Here is an 11,774-nt window from a genome sequence, read left to right on the forward strand (position 1 = left end):
CTCCAGATTTTAGCACAAGCCCCAGTGTATGCTCAATAACGTTTGCATATTTATATGGCAAATGTTATAAATAAATGTATATCGAGTGAGTTACATCTTTCCTCTCCATCACAATTACCACTTTCCGTTTTGATGTAGAAGAATAATTCTTTTTCCTCTGGTATTACTCTTGTCTGTCTTGAACTTAAATGTCTCAGTCTCAGGATAGAAGTTTTAGCATTTTATCACGCTTTCAGGCAATTTATATTTATCTGGAAGGTTTTCTACTGCTTCTGCTATTTTGGAAGGATAAAATGCCTTAGGGAATTTGTAAACAATCTTGATGTCTTTTTTTCCTTCCTCTAGCAGTAGCAGCTGTGATGCAAGAGACAGTTTGACCAATTTTCAGAAATTCTTTGATTCATGGTAGTGGGACATTTAAAGCAATTTTTCCTGGTGGATATTTGAAACTAGGTGGCAGTTGACAGATATCTAACTTGGCCCACTTGTTGGCATTTAAATAGCGCTTCTCCTATTTGAAATATGTGTTTTTAACTAAAATCAGATATTCTTTATAGGCAGGGGCCAAGTTCTAAGGATTCTCATTTTCAGCTCCCAACATAGTACCAGGCACGTGGTTGCTGCTCCATAAATTTGTGTTGAATGATTAAATTAATGAATGAACCATCTAGATGGGAGAAAAACAGAGCGTTAGAGAAATGTTTTCTAGATTAAAGAACTGATGGCCTTAAGAGTAAGATAAATGAGTCTCTCTTTGACTTTTTTAATGGTAAAGAGAGGCCTAAAATATAGCGTTTAAGGTTATGTGTAGTCAGAGTACACATAACATTACACATAATACTCTGAATTCTGATGAGCTTTTCCAAGTTTTGGTTATTTTATTACTTAATGCCGCTGATAACATAGGCATTCCCTATTCTGTTTTTAAAATTTCTCACTTCAATTCAGTTAAATTGATTTTTTTTTTTTTTTGAACACCAAATACATGGAAGCTGTATACCAGATGTGTGTGAGTGAGGAGGATATGAATCAACCAGGATTGCCACCCTCAAGGACAGAGGTCAGCAAACTTACTTTGTGAAGGGCTAAAAAGTATTTCAGGTTTTGCCGGCCATACAGCCTCTGTCACACTACTGAACTCTGCCAGTGTAGAATGCAAGGAGCCATAGACAATACATAAATGTGGCTGTGTTCCAATAAAACTTTATTTGCAAAAACAGTTGGCAGGCCAGATTTGGCCTGTGGGTCACAAGTTTGCCGATCCCTGCTCTGGAAGGCAAATTGGATCAAATTTAAATACACCATTCAAGACCAACTTCATCAGGTGCTGTCATTTATTTGTTCATTCATTCATCACATAGTGTCCCACTTTATTAGGTAAGGTCCTGAGGCTAAGTGCTGTAGTGGACAAACAGATGACTCAAACATGGATTTTGTTTTCAAGAAGCCAGATAGAGAAATAAGTTTTTCTAAAAAGCAGGTTATATCAAGGGATGGGGAGGAGAGATCATTTGGGCTAAGACTGGGTAGCCCTGGGCGGCAGGTTAAGGCGTGGGGGCCACATCTGTCGGTAGCTGAAGTTCTGTAGGGGCGGTGTGATCAGTGGAGGGCTCCGGGAAGAGTAAGCCTCGAGCAGTGTTTAGGAAGTGTAGAGGACAGAGAAGCAGAGAAGGCGAGAACAGTTACGGATGTGGGCAGTTACCTGGGAATACAGCCCAGAGGAGCAGGTGAGGGCAGCTGTAACAGTGATGTGGCTACTTGTTTTGTGCCACGTGTTAAACTAATGCTTTAAGTGCATGAACTCATTTAGTCTGTAATAACCCCGTGAGGTGTAGATACTATTATAACCCCCCACTTCTAGATGAACAAATTGAGGCTTAAAGCAATGAAATAATTTGCCCAGGGTCACACACTTGGTGCATGGGTGAGCCCCAAGGTACTCTGCTTTCTTGTCTCTGTTCTTACGCAGGATATATTCCCTCTTCAGCTCTTCTGTGAGTGTCAAGGTCTAACCAGGAAAACAGACCTAAGCAGAGAATGTAAGCAGAGAATTGGCTTTAGAGTTTATGGAGTAGTTGAGAAACCAAACGGGATTGTGAAATTCAGAGGTTCGGAACAGCAAGAAACCACTAGCATTCTTAGGTCAGAAGGGCCAAAGGGAAGAGTTCTTGTTTTCAAAACCACTCCTACTTGCCTGGACCGAGGGGTCCGTCCAGAGGAAGCTGGAGCCACAGAGGCACTGCTGCTGCTGCAGCTGCAACTCAAGACAGAGGAGAAGCGGGAAAGCAGCACCCTGCTCTCTCCCTTGTTCCACCCTCCCATCGCCCACCCCTGCGTCTCACCCGTCAGACTCACCTGGAGGGTCAGACTCACTGGAGCCGGCTGATCCAGGAGCCTGTGGGGCTTGGCTCCCCTTCCTGCACAGCAGAGTGGGGAAAAGCCTGGACCGGCAGGTCTAAAACCAACACGCTCACTCTATTTCCAGCTACAAAATGGTTTGAATTCCACAGATGTTGAACAATTTGAAAGCATAGTCTCTTAAAGGCAGTGTTTGTTACAAAACACTGTTGTAAGTGGTGGGTATTCCCTTAGCCCACAGAAGTCTATTTGGCCCACAGTGGAAGAGAAAGTATTATTTCATGAACTCCATTTTCACTGCCTTATGCTCTTTAAATATTATTTCAGTGCTATTAGGGATTAAATAAGCATTGTTAGCTCTCATAAAAATCTAATTACCAGTGTAACTTTTTTTCCTTTTAAATAGACTTTTTTTTTTTTTACAACAGTTTTAGATTTCCAGAAAAAAGTGAGATGATAACAGTCCTCACAGACCCCACACTCGGTGTCCTCTGTCACATCTCGCGTCTGTGTGGTGCATTTGTTGCAATAACGAACCCACACTGATACATTGTTACTAACCAAAGGCCAACCTTTATTTAGATTCTCTTAGTTTTTCCTAATGTCCTTTTAATGTTCTGGGATCCCATTCAGGATCCTGCATTCTATTTAGTTTTCACGTGTCTTTCGGCTCCCCTGAGTTGTGACAGTTTCATAGACTTGCCTGGTTTTTGCTGACCTTGACAGATTCGAAGAGTACCCAGAATTCTACTTGTGTAGGACACTCCTCTATTGGAATTTGTCGTCTGAATTTTTTCACAATTAGACCGGTTGCGAGTTTTCAGGAGGACAACCAGAGAGGCAAAGTGCCATTTTCATCACATTGTATGAAGGGCACATATTATAAACGTGACTTATCACTATTTATGTTGACCTTGATCCAATATGACGAAGTAGTAGTTGTCAGGTCTCTCCACTGTGAAGTTACTTTTTTCCCCCCCTTTCAGAATTGCCCCTTCTGAAAAGTCAGTGTGCGTGGCCCACGTTTCAGAAGCGGGGACTTACGAGGGCGGAGTCGACTATAGAATTGCCTGGGGTTCTGCACGGAGACTTGCCCTTCTCTCCTTTTACTCGGCGGTCCGGGTGGCCGCGATGCCCGGACGTCCCTTGGGGACGCCGGGTTCTAACCCAGCCCCACCGTGCTGCTGCTCGGTCGTTCCAGCTCTGGTCGCTGGGGTTTGAGTTGGCGTGTGTGTGCCTGGGACACATGCCCGTTCCTGTGGCTTTTTCTGAGCGCTTTCTCCCTTTGGGCGCTCAAGGTGCTCCCGCTCTTTTTGTCTATTTCTTGCCCTGGTTCTAAAATCAGCCCTTTCTTTACGAAGCCTTGTGTGCATAACATTTTATCTCATGGGGAACTTCATTCTGGGTCACCACTCCGGATCCCGGTAATCTCATTTTTATCCGCCTCCCCCGCTCTTCCCTAGTTTTCTCTACCCCCCTGTATAGCTAACGGGGTTCAAGAGGGAAGGACTTCCTTGCCTGGCAGTTGGCGACCGCGCCCTGATGGCCGATAGCCGGGGAAAGTGCCATCGGCCCCGCGCTTCAGCAGCGCTCTTTTTGGTTTGATCGATTTGGGGTTTACTTTTGTTTTTCACTCTCTGGTGTTAGGGGCCGCCAACGGGGGTGCCGGGGAGACACTCATCAGCCGTCCGTCCGGTGTAGGCAGACCTCGGAGATGTGGCGGTTCCGTTCCAGTAAAGCCAGCATCGCAATAAAGCGAGTCGTGATCTTCTTTCTGGCGGAGGGTCCGGGCTTCCGTTTGTAAAAAATGCGACACCGTGGAGCGCAGTAAAGAAGCGGCGAGACGTGGTGCGCTGCGTCCGTCATTGCGCGTTCATGGTAGAATCGTCCTTAGTGTGGGCTGGTGAAAGTGTCAGCCGATGTGTTTCCAACACTGTGTTTATTGTCTGTATTTTATCAATATAAGTCTTTTTGACTGTGAGATTTTCTACAGGATCATTTAGGTCCTTGTAGTATAAATTCACTTTTGGCCAGTATAAGAGTTTTTCTGAATTCGTTCACACTAAAACACGTTCCCAGTCTTTTCAAATACAAGGTCTTTTATAAGGTAAAAAATTTCATATGTCTCCTGCCCCCATAATATCCATAGTATTTTCTATGTTTATTCATCGAATGTGTAAAAATAAGATTAAAATTTATGCTATCCATGAATGTACTGAGCTCACGACGTGCAAGCAAATAGTTAAAGAGGAAGTGAACCAACGCACAGGGAGTGCCTGCTGTGGACCAGGCACTGTGCTCACATTTCTCCATTTCTCATAGAAGTCCTTTGAAGTTAGATTTTCTTTTTCACCATCTTACGTAGAGGAAAACTGAGGATCTAAGAGGCGAATTAACTGTCTCAAGGCCATATAGCTGGTCAGTGGCACCAGGACTAGGATCTGAAGCCAGTTTTGACTCCGAAAATCCTTGACCTGTTTATTGAACCGTGTTGCTGCTCCGTCATTTAGATATCAGAAATTGATGAAATCCAACTTAAAGAAATGATTTATAATAGATTTCATGGTAATTTCGAGAGTTTTAAGATGCTCCAAAATAGGTTTAGAGATTTTTAAACTTCAAAGTGGAGTTAGTTTTATTTTACCTTATACTGTGTCATGAAACTTAAGCTATAAGCATTACCACTCTAAGAAATTGCTGCCTTAAAGTAAAATAAGCTATCGTAAAATAGTACAAGTGGCTTACAGAAAATGAGATGATTTCCTGAGCGAGAGGAACAAGCCAGGCGACAAAGTGTTGCTGGTAAGGTGTACATCAGATGTACGCCGAGCGAGTTTAAGGGGCACTTGCTAATCAGTCTGATAAAAGTCTGCAGGACTCCGTGATGGGAGGAGGCTGGCTAGGGTGACGATCAGGGTGCAGGGGTGGCAAAGGGAGGCGCCAGAGATCCATCCGTTCATTTGTTTTTATCGAAAGGTACCAGGAAGAATTTGTTTTTTAAAGTTTATTTTAAAGTAGACAGGTCACAAGTTTTCTTGACTTAAGAAAAGTTATTAAACCCTTCTAATCAGATGGGATCTTCCCAAGATTTTTTTTTTTAATAAACTTTATTTTTCTCCTGATTTAAAAAGAAACAATTGTATAATAATACCAAGTAGTAATTATAATAGCTACTATTTATCAAATGTTTACCACATGTAAAATACTAGCTGATGGATAAATGTCTTAATTTATGAAAATGTATACCAACCATGGGAAGTAAGTGTAATTGTTACCCTCAGTCTACAGGTAAGGAAACACTAATATAGAGACTAAGTAACATGGCCATGTAACGTGGCCAAGGTCATGGAGCTGACAGGTAGAGCCAAATGTCAAGCCATATTTCTTTGATATGTAATCCAAAGACTTTCTTTTAGTGATAAAAGGTAGGTACTCAGAATATGTAATTGCTGTTAACATTTTGGTTTATATCATTTCGGTTTTTGTCTGCATGTATATGCTGTATGTTTTGTTTTATAATCTGCTTTTCTCTAACATTTTATCTGTAAACATTCCTCAATATATTATTTACTTGTCAATGCATATTTATGCCCTAATTTATTTACTTATTTCCCTACTTTTGGGTATTCAGATTGTTTCCAGTTTTTATATTATAAATAATGCGTATTTTCATATATGTTTATGTACCCCTGTGATTATTTTCTTAGGATAATTTTTTTTTAATTGTAGTTACATCAGCGGGTCACTTAATAAATGCAAAACAGTACTAAAAAATTATTCTTAAGAAATCATCTGTATAGCAAGGATTTAAGTTTGGAGAATTTTTTGTTAATTGTGTTAGAGAGTGGAGAAGTACTCATTTGACATAGCCTAAGTTTTATTTCTTATTATGTTTGGCTTTTTGTTTTGTTTTGTTCTGCTTTGTTTTGTTTTGCCTTCCTATTTACTCTCTAGTCTTGCTGTATAAATTAATGCTTGCCTGCGGTTTAAAGTAAATTAAGTGACTCTGAAGTGGAGCAAATACAAATTAGCAAGCTTTGCTTTTCCCTTTTACTTAATTTGAGTTTTTCATGGGAATTGGTGTTTTGAGAGAAGTTCAAATGTATTTGTTTTTGGCAAGGAACAGTACTGATGAAGGCGAGGTAGGTTAATGTGGATTGGTCCAATTCAGGTATGAAAATCTGTGAAAGTCACGTCCGCTTGGCTTGAAAATTTTAGGGACGCATAATTAAAAATTCTCTTCCTGAAGTCATTTTACTATATCTGACACTTTTTCTTGAGTATAAATTCCCCCTCTCCTCCGTATTTTGATCTGCATGTGTAATAACTCTCCCAAATCCTGCTGATTTTTTTTGTGTTAAGTTTATTGGGGTGACATTGGTTATTAAAATTATAAAAGTTTCAAGTGTGCAATTCAGTAACACATCATCTATGTATTGTGTTGTGTGTTCACCACCCAAAGTCAAATCTCCTTCCATCACTGTATATTTGACCCTCTTTACCTTTATTTATATCCCCTCTGCCTTTCCCTCTGGTGACCACTAAACTGTTATCTGTGTCTACGAGTTTTTGTTTGTTTGTCTTGTTCATTTGATGCTTTCAGTTGTATATCCCACGTATGATTGAAATCATATGGTTCTCAACTTTTTCTGTCTGACTTATTTCACTAAGCATGATAATCACTTGAAAATTTTAGGGAAGGATGATTATAAAAATTCTCTTCCTAAAGTCATTTTGTCATGTCTGACACTTCTTGAGTATAAATCCCCCTCCCATCCTCCTTTTGATCTGCATGTGTAATACCTCTCTCAAATTCTGCTGAGTTGCCAGCAGTCTTGTTTCCTCCTTTTTCTCTCCCATTTGTGTTGTTTAAATTCAAAGAGCTTTCTTTGTAGAAATTGAACCAAATAATAAGGCAGCATAAAACACTGAGTTCAGCAGAAAGTGATTTGCTTGTGATTAACCCTTGAGAATTGAATCACTGCAAGATAAAAAAGAAAAAATGTTTTTTTGAGACAACCTGCTCATTCTTCTTTTCCATTAGTAGACCAGACCTTTTTCCACCCAGGTTTTAGGAATTCATATCCTGCTGTACTTGGGCTATTATTTATCTTACTCATCATGACATGTTTTTAGAAAAAGAAGTCCAAAAGAGACATATGACATCCTTTCTGCCCCCGCCCCCCGGTCTCGGTTCAGCAAAAGGCAACTCCATTAAGGCAACAGCCTTGGCACCCTCTTCCTCCGGCTTCTTTGAGGTATAGTTGTGCCCCAGCCCCTGGCAGCCACCATTTTGCTCTCTGCTTCTGTGAGTTCTACTTTTTCAGATTACACATAGAAATGACATTACACAGCGTTTGTCTGTTTCACTTAACATAATGTCTTCCTGATTCATTCGTGTTGTCTCGAATGCTAGAATTTTTTTTCTGGTTGAATAATATTATGTTATATATAATCACATTTTCTTTATCCATTCATCTGTCAGTGAACACCATTTTTTTCTTTTTCTCTCATACCTCATCCAGTCTCTCAACAAATCTTGTTGGCTTTATCTTCAGAATCTATCCAGAATCTGATAACCTTTCCCTATGTCCATCACTAATCACTTCGATCCAAATTACTATTATCTCTTTCTTGGCATATTTTAATAGATTCCTAACTCACCTCCATGCCTCTGCCTTTGACATGTCTGTTCTCAACATGACAACTAGGAATCATTTTAGAATTCTAAATAAGATCATCTTAAGCCTTTGCTCAAAACAGTTATATCTCATATCACTCAGAATAAAGCTGAAGTTCTTACATTGACCCCTAAGGCCTGACATGATCTGCATCCCATAATTCCTCTCTGACCTCACTTCCTCTTCTTTTTTCCCTCTTCTCACACTCTGCTCTGTGCACACTAGCCTCCTGACTACGCCCAGGCACACCAGGCATGACCCGCCTTGGGGTCTTTACACGTTCCCTCTGCCTGCAGTGATCTTCCCTCAGATATGGGCGTGGCTGCTTCCCTTGGCTTTTTGTTTGTTTGTTTCAAATGGCACCTTATCAGTGAAGCTTTCCCTGCTCACTCTATCTGAATTTGCCACTCTCCCCATACAAATACGCGCCTGCTTCCTTTACCTGCTTTATTTTTCTCCACACCATACCCTCTCTACTGAATAGTTTCCTTACTTATATTGTTTTCTGTCTCATGCTAAAATGGAGCTTCACGAAGATAGGTTTTTTGTCTCCTATATCCCCAGGACTCAGAGTTGTGATTGGCACATAGAATCTTACCGAGCGTTTATTGAAATCAGTCAACCAGTCAGAGTGGAGATAGCCTCCAAACGGCTACTTGAAAATCATCTCTTTTATTGGGAGTTTCTTCATTTTTGTTTGTGTTTGTTTGACAAATCAATGGTTGCTTTATGTTTCCCTACATGGACCTGTGGATTATCTTTGTTTCATTTTTATAATAAAATCTGCCTGATACAAGACCCTTAATGCCATTTTCTTTGTCTTCCGTGAGACTTTTGGATGTGTTTACGTGGTCCAGGCCATTTTGAGGCATGATTACATGTTAGTCTCTTAATTAAGTCTATCATTCTCCATTATATTTTCCCATTTCAAAACAGAATTTCGGTCACTAGCAGACACCAATATAGCACACAAATAACAAGCTAAAAGAGGCATCTGGATGGTTAGAGATTCTTTTTAAGACTAGTTTTATTCCATTATACAAAGTTTTTGAAAACACACTGTGTGCCTGGTACTTTGCTAGATTTTGGAAATCCAAAGAGAGAAACACGTCCCTACCTCCAGAAGCTCACATTTTAGAATGGATTTGAAAGAGGCAAACCATTTTTAAATAATATGCTGTGTATTATAATGGGGCTATCTGCTAAGTGCTGTGCTGCCGGCCATCAAGAGTTTTACCAAGGGCGGGGAGGTGGGCAGGGAAAGCTTCACTGACAAATAAGTAGGCATGTTCCAGGAAGACCTAGCAGAGCTAACAGAAAGGAATAAGAAAGAGTATAATGACGTGGGACGGAAGAAAGGACTAACAGAGTATCTGCCATGTTTACACACCGTGCTGCTTATTTTTACAACCTTATCTCACAAGTCATTATGAGCATCCTACAACCTAGGTATTCCCATTGCCATTTTACAGATGAGCAAACGGGTCTGGAGAGATCCGCTTAGGGCCACAGCTAGTGGATGTTGAGCTGGAATTGGAGCCCTAGGCTGGCCTGGAGTCCTGGCTTGAAGCCCATAGACTATCTTTAGCACCCCTCCGCACGTGCAGGAGCGAAGGCGGGGCGAAGAGGGAAGGAGCTCACGCTTGCTGCATGGATGAAGAACGTGCAGGCGTATGAGAAAAGTAAAGACTTAAGATACTAAGGGCAAAAAGAGAAGGGTACCAGGTAAGGATGAGAAGATGATGATACGGAGCAGAGTTGAAGGCCCAGTACATGCCAGAAACCATCATTTTGTAATGATGGTATTTGATGTGGACATGAGACTTTTCTTCAGCCAGATTTAGCAGTCTAAGAAAAGGATTCTCTATGGTAACACTCCCACCATTTTAAAACCAGCCGATTTCATTGAGAATTTGCTTTGTTGATTGCTATAGTGCTGTTATGCATATGCCTGGAAATATTTAAATCAAATTATTCATGCATTGTTACGGTCAAAGGGACTGCAGTGAAAACGATGCTTTTTGGCAGTTTTGACAAATATAGTGTAAGGTCGTGAATCTTAAATACTTAAATATTATTGATCAATATCACTTAAATTTGTCATATACCTAAATATCATCTTTGTTTTCCATGGTGACCATGATGAAATTGTTAAAAACCAAATTTACAAATTCGATGTAAATACAGTGTTTTCTTTTTTCCTTGTATAGACCACTATGCCCAAACATTAATCTGAACCAGTCATAAAAGAATTCATTGGTGGCACCTTCAACTGGTTTCTAACTGATTTATTTTTTAGGTATATATGTGCACATACTTCTAGAAAGATCAGCTTGTTCTAAGTATGTGCTAGCCTAATTTCGTATAGCACCACATACGCACCCCTCTCTGGGAATTTATTTAGCTCTTCTGCAGGCCTAGAAAATGTTAGCCACTTTTCGAACCCATAAAGTCTGATTCTTCAAAGAAAATGTTTCAAAACTGAAACTGCCCAAGGCAGCCTTCAGAATATGAAAAAAAAAAACAAAAGCAAAAACCGAAAAGTACCATGTATGGTCTTCAAATTTCCCATTCACAGTCTCCTGCGTATATATGACACAGTTTTAGCTTAGGCCAGAGTACAGGTACATACACACCTTTCTTCTTAAATCACACTGCCCGATTTCATTTTCGGCACACATTCTAATTTTTCTAAGTCAAATAAATCACAGCATTTCTCTACTTCCTATAAAATCACAGATGTATCATGATGTCAGTCTAGTAGCGTGAGCTGTTTTAGACATTTAACCTGGTTATTGCCCAGTCGGTAGAAAATGACTGTATCTGTGGTACCACCGCTATGCCCGATCCACCGCTTTGCTTTTATATTGTCTTTTCAATGTCATTTTCGTCATTCTGTCACTGGCAATTTAGTTTTAAAGCATCATTGTTTAAAAACATTCAAAGTAAAAATTGAAGTACATCTTTGTGTTTGCCGCTGAATCAAAAGCTGTGTTGCATATATAAAAGAAACAAAATAGACCTTCTTGGCCTGAAGATACAACACTGAAGTTTAAGTAAATGTGAAATAGTGTAGTGATAAGACATATATGAAACTTTTTTCAACAGAAATGAAAGAGATGTTGATGGAATTATCTATTTACAGTTATGACAAATGAACCATGGACTGTCAGATGTTATTCTACTTTTAAAAGCTAAATTCAGATAAAAATTTGGTCAGGAGTTCTGTGTGAACTACTTGCTCAAATTTTAAATTGACTGTCTTGTATTGCCTGTTTTCTATATTTTCAATTAGTTTATTTTCCCTGTTTGGGTCATTTATATATGTGGAGGGCTGGGGGAACTTGTTTTAGAACTCTTTAAATCTGTGTCTGAAAAAATTAAAAACACAAACCAATGACTTTTTAGTGAATGAAAAAAAATGTTAGGTAGCACATACATATTATTTTTTTCTTTCCAGGAAGCAAATTATATTCTGGGCCAGTTGAAGTTTTAACTTAATTACTTATATATAACAGCCTTAGCATTTCTATAGAAAACTTTATGAGAAGGACCTTTATTCTTATTTCAGACTACAGAATCTGGTTGTGTAGAACATACGATATATTTTTAAAATTTCAAGTTGAGGTCAACTTCCAAATAATATATTTTTGTTTGTTATCAACTGTTGATGCTGAAATAGTATAAACTGTTTCAGTATCAAGTTAATTCAGAATACATTAAAGAGGTAAATCA

The 11,774-nt window shown here is 39.5% G+C and overlaps 1 protein-coding gene across 5 annotated transcripts in view; it reads left to right on the top strand.

The window, feature by feature from the left end:
• DNAJC15 (DnaJ heat shock protein family (Hsp40) member C15) overlaps positions 1–11,774 on the top strand; it is an 83,294-nt gene that overhangs the window by 35,141 nt on the left and 36,379 nt on the right. The window contains exon 1 of one of the 5 annotated variants that reach the window (XM_023536352.1): positions 4,219–4,236. The exons of 3 other annotated variants lie outside the window; for them this stretch is intronic. In XM_023536352.1, the coding sequence (XP_023392120.1) occupies positions 4,234–4,236 (3 nt within the window). In that variant the 5' untranslated portion in view covers positions 4,219–4,233. Of the gene's footprint in view, positions 1–4,218; positions 4,237–7,469; positions 7,617–11,774 lie in introns of those variants that run through there. One more of the 5 variants, XM_011369755.2, reaches the window with a different exon arrangement.

The sequence above is a fragment of the Pteropus vampyrus genome, unplaced genomic scaffold, assembly GCF_000151845.1.
Source record: "Pteropus vampyrus isolate Shadow unplaced genomic scaffold, Pvam_2.0 Scaffold154, whole genome shotgun sequence".
Classification (NCBI taxonomy): Eukaryota; Metazoa; Chordata; class Mammalia; order Chiroptera; family Pteropodidae; genus Pteropus; species Pteropus vampyrus.